The 21,479-nt window shown below is 40.3% G+C and overlaps 1 protein-coding gene across 1 annotated transcript in view; it reads left to right on the forward strand.

Annotated features, from left to right (window-relative positions):
• Window positions 1-21,479, forward strand: part of VSNL1 (visinin like 1) — a 182,168-nt gene that overhangs the window by 87,974 nt on the left and 72,715 nt on the right. Inside the window, exon 2 of the mRNA XM_077291464.1 lies at window positions 13,979-14,147. Within this exon, the coding sequence (XP_077147579.1) occupies window positions 13,986-14,147 (162 nt within the window). The 5' untranslated portion in view covers window positions 13,979-13,985. The remainder of the gene's footprint in view (window positions 1-13,978; window positions 14,148-21,479) is intronic.

Consider the following 21,479-nt stretch of genomic DNA (forward strand, 5'->3'; position numbering starts at 1 on the left):
TGTGGTAAAATATTTAATAACATAAATAACATACTATTATATGTGGTGTTATTATATATAATAGTACGTTATTATGTTGGAAGCTGCGGGACCAGTGTGGTGTCTGTAAAGTACTATATGAAGACACTGGAGGGTGAGTATAAGAATGGGGGCACAGGGCTTATAGTGAAAGCACCACTCCAGCACTGCAAAATAACACTGGAGTGCTGCTTTAAAATCCCATGGGAGAACTATAACTCCCAGCTTGTCCTGCAGATCCTATGACATGCTGGGAGTTATAGTTCAGCAAAGGAGTGGCAGAGTGCTTTATTGTGTTTTGTAAAGACTAACCTCTTAATTGTGGGAGCCAGCCTGTGGTGAGGTAAAAGCTGGAGCATCCCATGGCTGCACACAGAGCCCTCCCTCTTGTTGCCTTTCCACAGCGCACGCGCAGGACATAAGAGGAAGCTGCAGATTCTAGGTGGGAGTCTGAAGGACCTGTGATGATGTCAGAAGAGGGAGGGCTCTGAGCTGCCATGTGATGCTCCAGCCCGCCCACTTCTGACATCACACAGGTCCTCCTTGTGCACCACAGACAGCTCAGCGTCCAGCACAGGCAGGTAGGCAGCGATCTCCTGGCCCCTGCTGCTGCTGCCTCCTCCCCCGGACAAACAGATTCTCCCCAGAATCAGTGCTGGGGAAACTGTGTGTCGCTGCTTAAGTGCAGTATTCATTTGCTGCTCCCCGCTCACCGCTCAGCTGATCAGTGGCCGGGGAGCCGCTAATGAATATTCACTGCACTTAATCAGCGGGGCCATGTGGTTTCCCCAGCAGCTGATTCTGGCAGCGGGGACAACCTGAAGTGGGATATCATTGCGATCCCACTCGCTGCTGCCCCCCTCCCCACATGCTATATCCGTACTATAAGACGCACCCACACTTTCCTCCCAAATTTGGAGGAAAAAAAGTGCGTCTTATAGTCGGAAAAAAACGGTAATAACTGTAAGATACAATATTACGCTCCAGGAAGACATCCAGGCCTCTCTTGAACCCCTCCATCATCACCTCCTCAGACAAGAAATTCCAGATTCTCACTGCCCTAACAGTAAAGAATCCTCTTCTATGTTGGGGGAAAAACCTTCACTCCTCCAGACGCAGAGAATGCCCCCTTGTGACCGTCACCTTCCTTGCTATAAACAGATCCTCGGAGAGATATTTGTATTGTATATGACCTACAAAGCCATCCACAACCTGTCCCCTCCCTATATCTCTGAACTAATCTCCCAATATCTTCCCTCACGTAATCTTCGATCCTCCCACTGCCTTGCACTGGCTTCTCCAGGAAAGGTTATCATTAACTAGGATCCCAAAGTCCTTCTCCATGTCAGATTTCCCCAGTGGTTTCCCGTTCAGTGTGTAATGGTGATATTGATTCCTTCTTCCCATGTGTATAACCTTACATTTATCATTGTTAATCCGCATCTGCCACCTTTCGGCCCAAGTTTCCAACTTATCCAGATCCATCTGTTGCAGAATACTATCTTCTCTTGTATTGACTGCTTTACATAGTTTTGCAAATATCGATATTTTACTGTGTAAACCTTCTACCAGATAGTTAATAAATATGTTGAAGAAAATAGGTCCCAACACCGACCCCTGCGTTACCCCACTGGTCACAGCAACCCAGTTAGAGACTATACCATTTATAACCACCCTCTGCTTTCTATCACCAGTTACTTACCCATTTACTCACATTCTAATTGTGTGTACCAACCTCTTGTGCGGCACGGTATCAAGCGATTTGGAAAAATCAAGATATACCACGTCCAATGACTCACCGTGGTCCAGTCTATAGCTTACCTCTTCATAAAAACTGATTAGATTGGACATGAGCGATTCCTCATAAACCCATGTTTGTTTGGAGTTAAACAACTGTTCACATATTTTACCAACAATAGAGGTTACTGGCCTATAATTTCCGGGTTCACTTTTAGAGCTCTAATGGCTTGTCTATTACATTGCTTAGTTCTCTTAGTACTCGTGGGTGTATGCCATCCGGACCCGGAGATTTGTCTATTTTAATCTTATTTAGCCGGTTTCACACCTCTTCTTGGGTTAGATTGGTCACCCTTAATATAGAGTTTTCTTTGTCTCTCGGCATTTCACCTAGCATTTTATTTTCCACTCTGAATACCGTGGAGAAGAAGGTGTTTAATATATTAGCTTTTTCCTCGTCATCTACAACCATTCTCACAATTTTTTAAGGGGCCTACACTTTCACTTTTGATTATTTTACTATTGATATGGTTGAAGAACAGTTTGGGATTAGTTTTACTTTCCTTAGCAGTTTTGCTTTTCTGTTTCCTTTTTGGCAGCTTTAATTAGTTTTTTAGATAAAGTATTTTTCTCCGTATAGTTTTTTTAGAACTTCAACTGTGCCATCCTGCTTTAGTACCGTATTTTCTGGTGTATAAGACGACTGGGCCTATATGACGACCCCCAACTTTTCCATATAAAATATGGAATTTGGGATATATCCGCCGTATAAGATGGGGGTCATCTTATACGCCCAGTCATCTTATACGGCGTGTGGTTCCCAGGGTCTGGAGGAGAGGAGACTCTCCTTCAGGCCCTGGGATCCATATTCATGTAAAAAATAAAATAAAAAAAATAAAGAATAAAAATAAAAAATATGGATATACTCACCCCTCCAACGGACCCTGGCTCTCACCGGTGCAAGCATCTGCCTCTGTTCCTAAGAATGCAGTGAGTGAAGGACCTTCGATGATGTCGCGGTCACGCGACCGCTCATGGGACAGCGATGTCATCGAAGGTCCTTCACTCACTGCATTCTTAGGAACGGAGGCAGACGCTTGCACCGGTGAGAGCCAGGGTCCGTCGGAGGGGTGAGTATATCCATATTTTTTATTTTTATTCTTTATTTTTTACATGAATATGGATCCCAGGGCCTGAAGGAGAGTCTCCTCTCCTTCAGACCCTGGGAACCATCCACGATCGCTCTGTGCACCCATACCCGGCGTATAAGACGACCCCCGACTTTTGGGACAATTTTTAGGGGTTAAAAAGTCGTCTTATACGCCGGAAAATACGGTAGTTTAAATGTTTTCTTTTTACTGTTAATTGCCCCTCTTACTTCTTTGCTTAGCCACATTGGGTTTTTCCTATTTCTTGTCCTGGAAGTTTTGTCCAGTTTAGAAAGCCATTTCATTGGTGGAGAGTTCTATTTTCAGGATACATGCAGGTGCTTCTTGCAAAATTAGAATATCATCTAAAAGTTATTTTTTTTCAGTTCTTCAATACAAAAAGTGAAACTCGTATTATATAGAGTCTTTACAAACAGAGTGATCTATTTCAAGTGTTTACGGTATTTCTGTTGATGATTATGGCTTACAGCCAATGAACACCCTAAAGTCATTATCTCAGTATATTAGAATCTTATATAACACCAGCATGAAAAATCATTTTAAAATCTGTAATGTTGGCCTACTGAAGTGTGTGTCCAGTAAATGCAGTCTATACTTGGTCGTGGCTCCTTTTGCATCAATTACTTCATCAATGCGGCGTGGTATGGAGGCGATCAGTCTGTGGCACTGCTGAGGTTCTATGGAAGCCCAGGTTGCTTTGATAGCAGCCTTCAGTTCGTCTGCATTTTTGGGTTTGGTGTCTCTCATCTTCCTCTTGACAATACCCCATAGAGAAGCCATAGATTCTCTATGGGGTTAAAGTCAGGCGAGTTTGCTGCCAATCAAGCACAGTGATACTGTTGTTTTTAAACCAGGTATTGGTACTTTTAGCAATGTTGACAGGTGCCACGTCCTGCTGGAGAATGAAATTTCCATCTCCACAAAGAGCTTGTCTGCAGAGGGAAGCATGAAGTGCTCTAAAACTTCCTTGTAGACGGCTGCGCTGACTTTGGTCTTGATAAAACACAGTGGACCTACACCAGCAGATGACATGGCTCCCCAAACCATCACTGATTGTGGAAACTTCACACCAGACCTCAAGGAGCTTAGATTATGTTCCTACCCACTCTTCCTCCAGACCCTGGGACGTTGATTTCCAAATTAAATGCAAAATTTGCTTTCATCTGTCAACAACACCTAGGACCACTGAGCAACAGTTCAGTTCTTTTTCTCCTTGGCCCAGGTAAAACGCTTCTGGCGTTGTCTATTGGTCATTAGTGACTTGACACAAGGAATGTGACACTTGTAGCCCGTGTCCTGGATACGTCTGTGTGTGGTGGCTCTTGAAGCAATGACTCCAGCAGCAGTCCACTCCTTGTGAATCTCCCTCAAATTTTTGAATGGCCTTTTCTTAACAATCCTTTCAAAGCTGCAGTTATCCCGGTTGCTTGTGCACCTTTTTCTACCACACTTATTCCTTCCACTCAACTTTTCATTACTATGCTTGGATACAACAGCCAGATTCTTTAGCAGTGATCTTTTGTGGCTTACCCTTCTGGTGAAGAGTGTCAATGACTACCTTCTGGACATCTGTCAAGTCAGCAATGTTCACCATGATTGTGGAGCCTACTGAAACAGACTGAGGGACCTTTTTAAACGCTTAGGAAGCCTTTGCATGTTTTTTTTGTTAATTATACTAATTTACTGAGGTAAGGTTTTTTGGGTTTTCATTGGCTGTAAGCGATAATCATCAACATTAACATAAATAAACACTTGGAATAGATCACTCTGTATCGACTCTCTATAATATATGAGTTTCACTTTTTGTATTGAAGACCTGAAATTAATTAACTTTTTGATGATATTCTAATTTTGTGGGAAGCACCTGAATTTCTTGGCCAGAGAGGATTCAAAGAGTTCTGGAGGACCTGTGCTGCAGTAAACAGACTACTTAATGATTTGACTGAGAACTATGTAATATTTAGTGTTCCTGTGGTGTCGCTGTGGAAATATTGAGTGCTTACTGCTCGGTCTCCTCTCAGATGAACCTTTTTGTGACCTGCATAGTGTCGAGAAACCCTTGTAAAGCAGGCCATACACGCGAGAGCTGTCGGCTGAACGCTCATTCATCTCTGCTTACTCCACGTACACTCAAGCCCTCTGCTCAGTCAATGGTTTTCAATGCAAAGAGAGTAACACTGCCAGAAACCTCTATCAGCAGCTTTTCTCACCTGAATACAAAGGGTCGGGAGTTGAAATCCCAACTTACTTGTTATATTTTTCCCTGACAGATTATGTCTGGAGGACACCATAAACATCAAATAGTTGACCGGTACCCTGAAATCGCTAGGTTTGACAAACTTCTATTATGTTTGCTAGCTTAACTAGAAATTTTGAGAAACCTTTAAGGAAGAACTCAATTTCTGTATCCCCATGTGATCTTGGAATAAGAAAAGCACAAAATAATGCGCTAGTGGTGAGTGCCACTTACAACCTTTAGGAAGATCCATCTCTACTGATTCGTTTTGAGAAGTAGGACAAAACCTAATAAATAATCCTATACATAATTGCTGTTTTCTCGGCCTGCAGCTACCTCTCCCGACCTGCACAGGAGAGCTTGGTCTCTCTATGAGAGAGCCGCTCGAGAGGCTTCTCTTCTCACCGAGAACATAAGGATCAGCAGTCCAAAATCAGACATGCTGGATCCTTATCTCCCTTGACATCGTCTGTGAGGAGCCCCAATATATATAAGACTGTTGCCCGAGCCTGCTAATATCGGTGGGTTTGGCTGATATTAATCTAATGTGCACAGGGGCCTTAAGAGAAGATCATCATTGTAATTGGAGAATGAAAATCTGAAACAACCTGGAGGCGACAATAAGATGTGTTTATTACAGTCTAAGTATTATGACGGGAGGATATTGAGAAGACAACCCTTAGTCCACAGTGAAGGCGGGCTGGAATCTGACAGTTTCCATGATAACACTACCCAGCTGTGCTAATGCTAATGGACATTATTGAATAAAGGATGATAAGATAACACCTAATTCAAGTATAATTTGGATCTCATATCCAGTTAAGTCCTTTTATATTAAAACTGGGATCGTTATACAGTAACTTCAGGGAAAGATAACTCTAATTAAAATGGTTCTCAGTGTTAACCTTGCATATTCCTGACTCCTTCCTTCAGTTAGATGATAGTATATTATTGTACCTATATGGTCTTTATGTGGCCACTGCTAGAACTACGGCACAAGCTCTGTAGGGGCTGGGGTCACTATATGGGTTCTTCGGGGGTTGTGACAATTATCTGAACATTTATCTGTCATTAATAATAGCCCCTTCTGCATCTAATTTTTAAATTTTCTCCTCCTCTTCTTCCAAGACAGATAACTTTTATATTCTTCTATCGACATAGCCGGATGATATGTATATATATATATTTTTAATGGGAATAGTTGAAATTGTGAGTGACGCCATTCATTTCACTATATAATGTACTGGACAGCGAGAAAACAAGATCCACATACAATGGAAAAAAAACACAATTCCAACATTTTTTTTTAACGGTGTTTATAAGAATTTCTAAGTCTGTATGAGCACGGAGATGCCAAAGTTCTAATATATGTATATATATATATTTATTTATTTTTTTAAGAGAGAAGTAAAACAAAAAAATGCGGGTTTGTGTTGCAATTATCAGAGACCCTTTTTTTATTTTTCAATCAATGGATCTACTGGAGGATATTTTTTCACGCATCGAGCTGTAGTTTTTATTGGTTCCATTTTGGGATGCATATGATGTTTTAATTGTCTTTTTATTTGATTTTTTATTTTTATTTTTTATAGAGGAGCAGTAGCCAAAAATGTACATCTGACATTTCAGTTTCTTGATCCCTTGTTGTGCATTTAACCATGGTCTTCTATCAATTTCAGCAACGTTTAAGTGTGAAACCTAGATGTATGGTGTGTAGTTGCTGGTCTCTCATTCATGGTGCTGATGGTTCCCATTAAATATTTATCTAATTATCGCCTACATTCAGAAAGTTTAATTCTCTTCTGTAATATGTGACTTGTTCAGATGATCTTAGACCATGTTGGCTTCTAACTTCCAGGAATGGGCTGTGACCTAAATTATAGAGTGTTTTGTAGAGACCTCCTGACTGTTCCCCCTTTTTGTAGGGTATAATTTGGTATAAATACCAAAAAAAAATAAAAAATATTGCATCTTCAGTTACTTCTTCACGAGGTTGTCTCTTCTTTTTTACGTCCTGGCCATGCAATTTTTCGGGAAATAGGTGCAGTTCATTAAGAATGGCAGGACAATTTTTAGATTTGAACGTACAGACGTGTTCTTAATTACAGCCACATCACTCAGAACCAACCTGTAAAAAACAGGTCCAGTTTGTAATACGTTCAATAATATGCTAATATTAAATGTCAGATCAATATTATTAGGACATTTACGGCTATGAGAAAGGGCATGCTGTAGCCATACATAGTAAGGGTAAAAACCAGACTTCTCTATGTCACAGTCTCTTGGCTTGTGTGTTAGTACTACTGGGGTCTACACAGAGGGGTGCATTTTCTAATGTATGTCATCCTAAAATAGAGGTAGGCAATCAGAACAATCTAACCATAGAGTCTCATAGCAAAACTTATAAAACACAGTGATGTCACAGTACAGGGATAATAAACACAGTGATGTCACAGTACAGGGATAATAAACACAGTGATGTCACAGTACAGAGATAATAAACACAGTGATGTCACAGTACAGAGATAATAAACACAGCGATGTCACAGTACAGGGATAATAAACACAGTGATGTCACAGTGCAGAGATAATAAACACAGTGATGTCACAGTACAGGGATAATAAACACAGTGATGTCACAGTACAGGGATAATAAACACAGTGATGTCACAGTACAGGGATAATAAACACAGTGATGTCACAGTACAGGGATAATAAACACAGTGATGTCACAGTACAGGGATAATAAACACAGTGATGTCACAGTACAGGGATAATGCACAAAGGAATGTCACTGTAGAGGGATAATAGACACAGTTATGTCATGGTACAGATATAATAAACATGATCACACAATATAAAGCTAGTATACACAGTCATATCAGACTTCGGGGATAATAACACTGAAGTCACAGTATAGGAGAAAGGCACATGGGGATGTCACAGTTTAAGAGAATGAGAATGCCCATGGGGATGTCACAGTATAGGAGAATGCACATGGGGATGTCACAGTATACATGGATAATACACAGTGCTGTTTCAGGCATTCTGGTATAATGAACACATGGTATCACAATACAGTAATAGTGAAAAAAATAATGCTGCAGCGATGCGATAATTTACAAGTCAGCAATAACCATTATTACACTTAGAATGGGGCCACTTCCAATCTCGCATCGTCCACAGTTATCACTCACTGCCCCTTCTGAGTGGAGATGACCCCTGGTGTTGTTGGGTCCCTTCACCACCTTACTAGCCGTGTCTGTGCTAATTAATAATCTCCACAATCTTTCCTCTTTTCTTGGGTATGGATGATTACATCATCAGATAGAAAAGCGATAATAACTCATTACTGTAATGAAATTGTGGTTAATTAGAACAATCCCATTGACGCTGCTGTGAAGGTGCGAGCGCTTCCATCAGTCCTCGTGCCGGTGGAGACTGGCAGAAGTCAGGATTGGCTGATGGCCAATGTAGAAATGATTTCAGGCATTAAGAGGATATCCAGCTAGTAAATGGATGATATGAGAGATATTACAAACAGTCTGAAAATTAATACAGTTTGATGTTTGAGTCTGGGGAGTATCATGCTCTTGTTCTGTGTAAGTACATTATAGGGCTCCTCTGACACAAGGTAATACGTAGGAAGCCGTCCGGTCAGGGTAAATGACGGAGGGATTCATTAGTGCTCACTCCTTGGCCTGAGTATGTTTTTATTACTTTGGGAGAACTGTTAATAGTGTAAAAGTATCACGTATCAATAATATAGTTTCCTTTATCAAGAGCAGGACTTCTCCAACGTGTTCTTCTGGGGCCAAATCTTATTGACCTTCGGATCTTGCCAGCCGGTGATATCCTTTGCCAAAAAGTCCTCATTGTGATGCCTCCGCATCCTCTGCACAATGGTGCCACAGTTCCCGAGTGCCGCTCTATTACCAACAGTGTTGCCGGTACTTTCATGGTCTTGCCTTTTCTACAGAAAGAAGGTGGTTGCCGTTGCCATTTTCTTGTGCCCAAGAACATGGTGATCTGTGATCAATTGCCTCTTCTAGGACTTTACTAGAACAATGTGGGCATGTGGAGAGGGCATGCATAGACCGATCAAAAACCGGGACACTTGATTAATAAAAGCTGCCCAACTGTTTCGGAAACATTAATCTAGATCTTTCAACTTTTTTTTTAGTCTAGTATTCCCTAGTCAAATAATTTTTTAGCCCCCAAATACCTAAAATTGTGGTCCTTCGGTTACCATCAAAATGCCTCCACACTATGATCCTAAACGCTAGAAAAAAGGTGTAATTTTTTAATGAGAATGTATTAAAATACCAACTTTTTCTCTATTGTCCAGCACCGTTCTGGTTATTTTCTTGGCCCACATGGTCGCTCTTCAGCTTTGCCATCTCATACTTGGTCTACTGATTGGAGTGATAGCTACTCTCCCAGTAGAAGTCTGTGAGGCTCAGACCCAGGCTCCATAGACCTACATTAAAAATGTAGCTTCCGAACCCCACTTGAACCTTTATTTGTGAGGTCATGGGGCCAAAAGAGGGCAGGAACGCCGCTGAAAACCGAGGTCAGTTGCCACCATTTAGTCCACAATTAGTGCGGAAGGTGGCCAGATGCTTACATTTTGCTATCAATAATTCTGGCCACACACACCATAATTCATGCCGACGTCCAAACTACAGTGAACGTCACAAAATCCAAATGCAAAGACATCACTTCCTATAAAAGCTCAATGCTGCTACTCCCCCTATGCAGGGTCTGTCCACGGTTTAAAGTGACTTATCGACAAAGATTCCTACATTGTCAGTTCATCTCAAAGGGGGTGTCCCATCAGCACATCATATCAAATCCTGCCTATATACCCTCTTAGTATTTTTGTATGTGAATATTATGACCTTATAGTGGAAATACTACAAGGTCATACTACGAAGATCAAAATTGTTGGGAAAACATCCTTTCCACTTGCACTTGGTCCTTTGTATAAAGTTTTTATTTTAGAATCTTCTCCTTTTTTTTTAATTGCTAGCTTCAATAGACAAAGCCCAAAAACTCACACATACTTTAATGTTGCAGTTATCTACTCTTTGGTGCTATATTAGTTTGCAGCACAGTATGAGTCAGGAATACCAATAAGGGAGCACTCAGGCATCCGTACAAGTCGGTACGGGATCGGACTGCAATGTTTGGACTGGCCGTGAGTCTCCCGACAATAGCGTAACCACTTCATATATCTCTATGAAGCTGTCACTCTTGGGCTGGAATCCCACCGGCGAGTCCAAACATTGCGGTCTAACATAGTTAGTAGTAAGGCCGAAAAAAGACATTTGTCCATCCAGTTCAGCCTATATTCCTATATTCCATCATAATAAATCCCCAGATCTACATCCTTCTACAGAACCTAATAATTGTATGATACAATATTGTTCTGCTCCAGGAAGACATCCAGGCCTCTCTTGAACCCCTCGACTGAGTTCGCCATCACCACCTCCTCAGGCAAGAAATACCAGATTCTCTCTGCCCTAACAGTAAAGAATCCTCTTCTAATCTGGGACAAATTTGTACGGACGTCTGAATGCTCCCTAATTCGAAATCGGGTGGCAAAATAAATAGTTATTGCTTAAATTCAGATCACTAAATTGAAAATATTTTTGGAATATTTTTTATATTTTGCATTTTTAAACAAAATCATTTCAATACAGCCGGCCTATAGTAGTGGCCAAATGCACAAGACTGTGAATATACACCTAAGAAAAAAGCATGCAAGCTCAAAAATAAGATAAAGAACACACATTTTTTTGTTAAATAAACCATATAAAGTATTCCTAGTAAAAATAAACGAAGCAAAGTATACACGACACAATTAAAAATGGTCGAGGCAGAAGGACAGCTATTAATAGAAGTGTAGTCCAAGTCAAAAGTACATCCATTGATAAATATATATTAACAATAACCTCACTAATAGTCATATAGAATTAAGAAATTACTATTTGAAATAGTAAAAAAGAGGACGGTACAAAAGTCAAATCCTCAAGAATCAGAGAGCCGACTTGGCCATTAAATACAAAAAAACAGGCGAAACCCATAAATGAGATAATAAGAACTGGAAGAACCTAAGTATAAGGCAAGCAAAAGGCAGACACACTCTATGCACGTTTCGCTAGTTGCTTCTTCTGTGGCTTTGTGTATTTTTTTTATTGTCTATTTGAAGGGAACCCGACAACAGGATCAACACCTATTAACGAATTAAATGTCTACATTTGTATTTTAATGATGATTTCATGCGACCTCATTGGGCAAAGTTCATAGAATGTCGCATTTATCACCTTTTGCAAAGTTATTTCTCTGCATATTCCTTTGAATGGGACTAGCCCAGTAGTCCAAGGTGTCTGCTGCATGCAGACTGGTCCTGCCTAATCTCCTGATAGCACGCCCACTAAGGCTGGTATTCACACTGTACATGCCCCTGAAGACTCGTAGCAAACACCTCTAGGACTAGTTTTTACAGCAGGCGTTTTTAATTATTTTATGGACCGTGATTTGTTTTTTAGTGGTCAAAAGTAGAATAGCAAGTTTATGAAATCACTCATTTCTGAAAAAGTAAAATCTTAATTACAGCTCCCTTTATTTCACTAGATAGAACGGAATGTATAATGAGAGGGGTTTTTTTTCCCGGGCATGTAGAATATCCCTTTAGGAAAGTGCTGTATTCATAATTAATGTATCAGGGTTTCCACAATTGTTTCAGGTCAGGCAGCCATGGGACTGAGATTGTTTGAAGATTTATTTTCAGCGTATTTATATCCTTGAAAATCATGGCAAAGAGATTTATTATTTTATTGTGAGCTGCATAATGCGGCATTGTGTTAGGCTGCAAAGATTTATTGTTTATTGGAGGCACAAATACTGATTGTTGGAGTGAGCTGTTTTCTCTGGCGACAGGCGGGCAGGTCAGACTGACTCTTCTTAAGGCTGTTTCCTGAGTAAGTCACGTAAGCTGCCTCTCATCATAGAATTTTTATTTTTTCTTTTGTATTCCTCTTTTTTTCGGAACAAAAACTTTGAACTGATAATACATTTGATTCTTCTCCCCGGTAATACATTTGAGTATTCTCGCGGTTTCACCGGCATTCCGGTCCATGACCGCATCTGTAACCTGCCGGCTCATCGCGTAGAGCGGTGGCTACTCTCTATAAAATTCAGCCTCGTTCTTAGTCTTATAGACTTGCATTGAGAAGATTCCAAAAGTGACCTCCACTCCACACAGAAACCACTATATAATTCACAGATGCAGTCACTTGGTCCTGCAGTGGACCTTTTACGCCGCTGAAACCAGGAGAAAATGCCGACTGTTCGGTATTTTACTACCTTCATAACACACACATGATGGCTAACAATCTGGCAAAGAAAAAAAAATCACTAGAGTGGGGCTTAAAGTTTGGAGCCACCAACCCATCATCATGATTTTATGTGACTAAGGTTTAGGGTCTCAAACAAGCCTGTGTCAAAATCATCTGTTTTGGGGATTAAACGGGATTTTAGTCTAGCATGTGCCGTAAAGGGAGGTGTACAGTACTTGGCTTCAGCATTGCCCAATGCAGATGGACCAACTCCTTTTACTACTCAATACTGAATCAGTAGGTAAAACGCCTCAGCACTAAATGATGATGGAAAATGAGGATCTTAATACAATAAGTGAATATTTTACTTTGAACCCGTAAAAAAAGGTCCACCATTTCAACCAACAACAGTCTTTATCAAGGACATTTGTATTGTAAAGGAGCCCGGTATTAGGTAGATTGCGCTGTGTGTGTGCCAAAACCATGTGCCCTCACATAGCCGCATTGGCCTCATACCTGGTTCCACTACAGTACAAATGTCATTGATAATAAGTGTTCACTTATTCCAAAAAGATCTTTGTTCTCCATCAGCATTTCGGTGCTGAGGTTTTTTGCCTACATTACATCAGGACTGCGGTCCTTTCCTCAAGCCCGTACACTTCAAGAGCAATAGTGATGGTCTTTCCTCCTCCAGAATCTAATACTGAATCATCCCATTTTGACCTTGAACTGTCGGACATGACTTGCTTTCGGTTTAGTGGTCCCAAACCTATTGATAAGTTCCCTTTACTGGTTCCCTGATCCAATTTTGGCTAATTGCGTAATCTTAATTAACATTAATTGGATAGAGGTGTGAATTTTGTGGATGAGTCCGCCACAGGCCCTTGTCCGTGGAGATGACCCTGAACATGTCAGGAGTGTCTGCTCATCATGGGTAGACTGTGCTATTATTTCTGATAACATGATGGAAGCATCAATAAGTATAAATAAAAGGCCCCTTAAATGAAAAAAAAAATAATAATAATAATAATATTAATCCATCCCCTAGGATACCCTTCAGACCATCCCACAGACATGAATTCATTTTACATGGGCTTCAAAAATTAACTCAAGTAGGAAATTTCTTGTCTCCATTGAACTTGACAAATCTTCAGATATCACATGGTTCCTGGATGCAGCTGCCCCAGTTATGGCAGATATTTGGCACACAGTTTTCTGTGTCGATGTCATCAGTGTTATGTGTTATGTGTTAAGGGGCCTGGCTGACAGGCTCAACAATCATTGAAGAGATGGGGGCTGGTGTAGGTGTTCCTAATAATTTTAATTTGGTTTACACAATGAATTGAAGGTATCTAAAGATGATTACACTAGAGGTAGAAAGCATTAAAATTCTTAGTTCTAGGTATAAAATGTTGTAAAATGTTTAGTTATATAGTTGTGAAATTGAAGTAACTGATCCAAATTTTTCTTCTTAGAGCCACAATGGGTAAACAAAACAGCAAACTTGCCCCTGAGGTGATGGAAGATCTGGTGAAGAGCACAGAGTTTAATGAACATGAACTGAAACAATGGTATAAAGGTTTCCTTAAGGACTGCCCAAGTGGAAGACTCAACCTTGACGAGTTTCAGCAACTCTACGTAAAGGTAAGTTACTTCCATATATGGGTCACACTTCCTGTTTTTCCCACCAGAGGTGGACCAGTCATCCACTTGAGACACTTTGGGATCCCAATCATCTTGATACCAAACAAGTGGCTTTTAAGATCTTCAAGGAGCTTTGTATACGACTGTCAACATACTTCATCTTCTACTTGAACGTCATTCTTCTTCTAGGAGTAGAACATTGATGATGTTTTGTACAAACTTCTTGTATTAGTAAGATAAAATGTTCACATGCTGAACAACCAAATTGACAATATCTAGATTTTTATCTTGTGTCCATGTAATACAGTTTTATATTTATTAAAATGAGCTGTAGAGAGAAGAAAAAAAAAACATGGCTGCTTTTTTTTCAAAAATGGTCTCATAGCTGTACTCAGGTTTTCTGCGGTATTGGGGTATGTTCACATGAGGTTATTTCATGCTTCCAAGCAGAAAACACTTTAGAAAACACCAATTTGTTTTTATCGTTCATGACCCTCATTTTTTTTTTGCTGTTTTCTGTAGACGTTTTGGGGGCTTTTTTCATAATATTTGAGTAAGTTTTTGGACTTTTTTGGACACTTATTAATTAATAAAATGTTAGGCTGTTTTAAGCTAAAACGATGAAAACAAAATGTTAAGAAAAAATATTTACTTCGTTTATAAAGTATGGAGCATATTCCTAGCAGAAAACTCCTGAAGCATGGTTGGATCACACTTTTTTGGAAGCAGTTAAAAGACGCTAAAAAGCCTGAGCATATGAACAAGTTGTTTTTGTATGTCAATGAACAGGAAGAATGTTTCGAATGTTTTTGAGCGCTATATTAGGTGTTTTTTGAACGGACCTGCTCAAGAAATGTCTTAGAAAAATGCACTGTGAACTTAACCTCAACGCTGATCACTTCAGCTGATTTGAGCTATATTACAAGGGCAACAACTGGACCTGTTTAGTGCAGTTTTTGGAAAAAGAACAGTCATGGTTTTTTGTCACTGTAGAACCTCATTAAGTCTAGGGCTCCAACTTTTGGTTGCAAAACAAGTAAAGTAAACATACAGACATGAATTTACATCAAAACCAAAAAAATGAGCCGGAACATATGTTGGTATAAGTGCAATGTGTAGGTACTCATTCACACTATGGCCATATAACAGACAAAACCTAAGATAAAAACAAAAAATAGTAATAGTACATGTAAATAACATAGGGTGCCTAGTTGACACAGTTTTGATTAAAAAAGCTTAAGAGCCGTCCCACCGACAAGTTGTACCCAATCGTAACGGTCCCATCTCTAGTATTACACCTCATCATGTATATGCAGACCTCAATGTACATGGTGGCAGAGCAGAATCGGGGCACGAATGATCAGACACCTGCCCATGGGAAGCGATATAGACAAAATGCTCAGCCCAAAAAACATTCGCCTGTTTTTACAAAGTACAAAAAAACAAAGCAAAACCAAATAAAGGAGCCGGAACTTATGTTGGTATAAGTGCAATGTGTAGGTGCGCATTCACACTGTGGCCATCTAACAGACATGGCTTAACATCAGCCAAAAGTCATGTAGGTGTAGCTTTAAACTGCTCTATTTGGGCACATGGACTTCATAGAGAGGAGTTCTCCTTTATGTGCCAAAATATTGAGCCACTCTGTAAGTAGGTCTTCTGCTCTGAGGACCTGGCACGTCCATGGGTTACGTGGATGGCTTTTCATTTTAGGGTAATTGTGGAGTAAAATATGTGCCTTTAAAGTAGATTTTCCTATCCAATATAACTAATTCGCCGGTGTGAAGCTGCCTTCGTTTTTTAACTGGAGTGGTCTTCCTGAGATCGGCCATATAAAGAAAAAAGTTATATGTAAGCTATACACATAGGCAAAATTGTTGTTATCCTTAAGGTAAAGTAAGAAAAAAACACAATGGTCAATGAAATGGACAAAAGTAATTTTCTATTTAAATTTAGTGAATATCAACTAATATAAATCAGACATTGCTAATGAAAGTGTTCAGGACAAAAATGATGGTAGAAAGGATTGAACATAATTTGAACATAGGGACATGTTAAACTAAGGTTTGCCCTGTAATTGGCATCATAGATGTCTACAAACTTGTAATTAGTGTGTCTATTTGAAGGCTGAAAAGTAGTCCATGTGCTGTTTGGTATCATGTGTGTATCACACTGAACATGGACCAAAGAAGGTTAGGGAGAGAGTTCTCTCAGGAGATTAAAGGTATATTGATTATGAAAACCTTGTAAAGTTACTCATACTCAGTACTTATACTTAGGTGTACTATAGATCATTGTAAATATTCAATAAAATGATGGTTCCTGTTTAAGCTGTCCGATTAGGCCATTCATAAGAACCGCTGCCATTTACTAGTACTTAAAATTTAGAAAAAATACAATATATCCAGCAGGAAATTCAAGTAAAAATTCTTGTTTATTTCTTCATATTAAAATATAGATAATGGTAAACCACTCAAAAAGTATTACACAGCAACACGCATAAAAAGTTCATAGAGTGGCAGCGTTATTCCGACGCTTTTCGACTTGATGTCTTAATCATGGCTTGTCTGAACTGGGACTGAGCAATGTCTTATATCCCTCATTCCTTAAGGCAGCATCCCTACAGCCAATTACCTTAATTGCCTCCCAGTATAACACCTATGGTACGCTGCAATGTTAAATGTTCTATATTAAGAGCCATACAACATGAAAGAGGAAAAAAGAAGAAAAAAAATGAAAATGCAAACTGTATAAAGCACAAAACAATTAAAAACCTTAGGATATTTTAATATGTAAAAATAAAGATAAATGGAACATGATTATAATCAGAAATGTCATTGATGTTGAAGTATCATATCTTGCCTGTGCCATAGAAAAGGTATACAAACCACCAAGAGGTGGAGACCACAGAAGAAAACTGCTAAATAGAGAATCTTTTTGGATTTTTACATTAGAAACAAGAAACCCACATGGCCTGAATTCCAGGCAAGATATGATACTTCAATATCAATGACATTTCTGATTATAATCATGTTCCATTTATCTTTATTTTTACATCTTAAAATATCCTAAGGTTTTTTAATTGTTTTGTGCTTTATAGAGTTTGTATTTTCAATGGGTTTTTTTTGTTTGTTTTTGGGGGTTTTTTTCTTCTTTTTTCCTCTTTCATGTTGTATGGCTCTAAGGGTACCGTCTCACAGTGGCACTTTTGTCGCTACGACGGTACGATCCGTGACGTTCCAGCGATATCCATACGATATTGCTGTGTCTGACACGCAGCAGCAATCAGGGACCCTGCTGAGAATCGTACGTCGTAGCAGATCGTTTGGAACTTTCTTTCGTCGCTGGATCTCCCGCTGTCATCGCTGGATCGTTGTGTGTGACAGCGATCCAGCGATGCGTTCGCTTGTAACCAGGGTAAACATCGGGTTACTAAGCGCAGGGCCGCGCTTAGTAACCCGATGTTTACCGTGGTTACCAGCGTAAAAGTAAAAAAAAAAAAAACGTACATACTCACATTCCGGTGTCCTTCAGGTCCCTTGCCGTCTGCTTCCCGCTCTGACTGACTGCCGGCCGTAAAGTGAGAGCAGATCACAGCGGTGACGTCGCCGCTGTGATCTGCTTTCAATTTACGGCGGCACTCAGTCAGAGCGGGAAGCAGACGGCAAGGGACCTGGCGGACACCGGAATGTGAGTATGTACCTTTTTTTTTTTTTTTACTTTTACGCTGGTAACCAGGGTAAACATCGGGTTACTAAGCGCGGCCCTGCGCTTAGTAACCCGATGTTTACCCTGGTTACCCGGGACCTCGGCATCGTTGGTCGCTGGAGAGCGGTCTGTGTGACAGCTCTCCAGCGACCACACAACGACTTACCAACGATCACGGCCAGGTCGTATAGAGACGGTACCCTTAATATAGAACATTTAACATTGCAGCGTACCATAGGTGTTATACTGGGAGGCAATTAAGGTAATTGGCTGTAGGGATGCTGCCTTAAGGAATGAGGGATATAAGACATTGCTCAGTCCCAGTTCAGACAAGCCATGATTAAGAAATCAAGTCGAAACGCGTCGGAATAACGCTGCCACTCTATGAACTTTTTATGCGTGTTGCTGTGTAATACTTTTTGAGTGGTTTACCATTATCTATATTTTAATATGAAGAAATAAACAAGAATTTTTACTTGAATTTCCTGCTGGATATATCGTATTTTTTCTTGTGGACTGTGCAGGAACAGATGAGAGGTGGCTGATTTCCAGGTGAGCTGACTACTTGTGTGTTTTTAACATTTAGAAAGGTCTTCTGAAAGCGGCCTTACCCTGTTAAAATCAGCATGAGGGGCTTTATGTTAAAAAAAAAAAGTTTCTGATGAGGCCTCCTCTGTACATGTATCATTATAGGGGACTATATATTTTGTTTTTCTTTAGAATGTAGGTAGATACATTAGTAAGTAAACGAAGTGTCACTTTAAGCGTCTTGTCTTCTCGTGGGCGAAATTTTGGCAGGGGTTCTACATTCCGATGGTGTCCACAGCTATTTCTCACGATGAGTGATGACAAACCAGTCTTAGGCAACTCCATAGCTATCAAGCGGTAATTTACAAATGGGCTCTTAGTGGCTGTTCTGTAATTCTGAACATCTGCCATATCTATTCATAGACGCACAGATGGATCCATGGATCTCACCACAGAATAAATCATTATGGATATTCTAAGGTGCGGGTTATCCAGTTACCTCCGGCGTACTGCCCACACTTTGCACTGCATATAATGCATTTCCATTCGCATTACTTCAACCCCCTTAATAGATTTTTTGTAGCTCTGTATAAATAGAGTTACTTTTAAGGTGGTATTCCAGTCTACCAAAATTTTTACCCATTCTCTGTATAGATGATAATTGCAAGATCAATGTGGATCCCACTGATAGGACCCCCATTGAGACCAAAAATAAGTGACTTTGAATCTATTGGTTCTTGTTATGGGTCTATTTACACTGTAGTGTTGGGCAGTCTGGCACTTTTTGGTAATCTTGTTCACTTTTGGATCCTAAATGGATCCCTATTAGTGATGAGCGAGTATACTCGTTACTCAAGTTTCTCCGAGCACGCTCGGGTGATCTCCGAGTATTTCGACGTGCTCGGAGATTTAGTTTGTCGACGCAGCTGCATGATTTGTGGCTGCTAGACAGCTTGAATACATGTGGGAATTGCCTGTTTGTTATGCAACCCCCACATGTATTCAGACTGTCTAGTAGCCGCAAATCATGCAGCTGCGTCGACAAACTAAATCTCCGAGCACGCCGAAATACTCGGAGACCACCCGAGCATGCTCGGAGAAACCCGAGTAAGGAGCACACTCACTAATCCCTATTGAATGTGTTCACGCCTGGTGAACACATATTTAGGATGACATTAATGTATCCGAAACTCCATCCACGGTCGAAACCATGCCCACTTAGTAAAAAATAAATTAATGAGTGGGCATGATTTTGTCCCCCAAACACTGGAATTTTACATCCAGTAAAAGCCGTTAAGAGCATTTAGTTGCTATCACTGGGGTGTCGTTTCCCATCGTTCACAACAGGTAAGCCACTCTTTGTCTCGATTCGTTCCTGAACAACCCATCACTATTGTGCCGCACAAAAGATCATAGTTCTCGGCAGCACATCATCCTGTGTAAATGACTCTCGCTGCCAAGAACAATGGAAGCCTATGTGCATCTGATGGAGGATCAGGTTGGTTAAATTACATCTGGCCAGGAAGCATGTTGGTCGGTTACCACTGTGCGATGTGCAGTGTAAACAAACTCTGAACTCATGTGCATATGATGTCTTTTTCAGGAGGATTCCACCAGGAACCCTCCTGAAAAAGCGCTCAATAAAAGTGAAAAAGAACTAACATAATGCTCAGCAATGTCAAAATGACTTGCCGTGCACATATTCAATCTTTTATCAGCTTCTTTTAACTGCTTTTAGGTTTCGAAAGTCGTGAAATGCCTAAAAGGCAGGCGTCTTACGTTTGGAAGCCGTTCACTACTTTATATATAGTTACTGAAAAAACAGCAAAGCTGCCCCAAAGCCTACAAAAAAATAAAAACTAAGGGAGTCCAAGACTTTGTGTGCACATACGCTAAGACTGTGGCTAAGAGAACTTGAATGGAGAGGATGGTCACTGGTTGACTGGCTGCTCCATTCAACTTTTTCTGGCTGTCGATCCTCACAAATCAGCACAACGGTGCACTTATTTGAAGACTATTGCCAGGAGTAGTTAATAGGAACCTTTGGACATAAATGTACCTTCTTCTATATTCAAAGTCTATAGTACTGCCGAAGATAGGCCGATGTTGCTCTCTGTCATCATTGTCACTCTCGCAGTCAATTAATGGAGTGTGCATGGCTCCTGCCATTCGGCCGTTGAATTCATCTCCTGTTGGTTTGGACCCTGCACTGATAGCCAGAATGGAAGGATTTATATACCCATTTTTCCCTAGTTCTTTCCAAGTTTCAGTAACCCTGTATGCCAGGACTAGATAACTACAGCTCTGCTCTTCATTTTCTTGCTCAGTTTTTTGGTTTCCCCTTCCCTGCCTAAACAATTAATTACTTCCTCATTTCTGAAATTGCATTGATAAATGAAATGCCTGTTCCAGGTTCTGTGGGTCCTGTATCTTGCATTCTCCATTTCGTAAGTCATTCACAAATCAAAGACATAATAAATATTTGTTATAGAATTTTGTAACAGAAGAGTCATTCATGTTACACTACAGCTTGTAGAGAGCTAAGCCGGCCATACACATTAGACGGCTGTTAGCCGAACAATGCTTTGGCTGATCGTTCGGCCGGCGGTCTTCTAAGCCGACTCTTCCATACACTGTAGTGCTCCTGTGATCTCTATTAGAAAGTCGCCAACAGACATCTCTGCTTATCTCGGGGAGAACAATGTGATTGGCAGCTCGAAATCGGACATGCTTGATCAACATCTTCCCTATCAGTTGGCTGGCTCCACCATACATAGTGGACCGTTGGTCGAACCCATAGATATCGGTGGGTTCTGCCAACATTAGTCTAATGTATATTGGGATCTTTAGAAGCATAAGGAAGCTGACCATCCCACAGGCTGAGAAAACCATCTCCTAAAAGAACGTGGCTTTAAAAAATGCTTAAAATGAAAGCAAACATACTAATTTATAAAGCTATAATAGTATAGATCATATGATGGGTCCAAAAAAAGACCATAAATGAAATGATTAATCGTACTCAATCAAAATTTACTGTGTATCTAAGCAAAATCTTCGACACCAGTTGGTCTGTGAACAGTTATTTTTGTAATCGGA

The sequence above is a fragment of the Ranitomeya variabilis genome, chromosome 2 (genome assembly GCF_051348905.1).
Source record: "Ranitomeya variabilis isolate aRanVar5 chromosome 2, aRanVar5.hap1, whole genome shotgun sequence".
NCBI lineage: Eukaryota > Metazoa > Chordata > Amphibia > Anura > Dendrobatidae > Ranitomeya > Ranitomeya variabilis.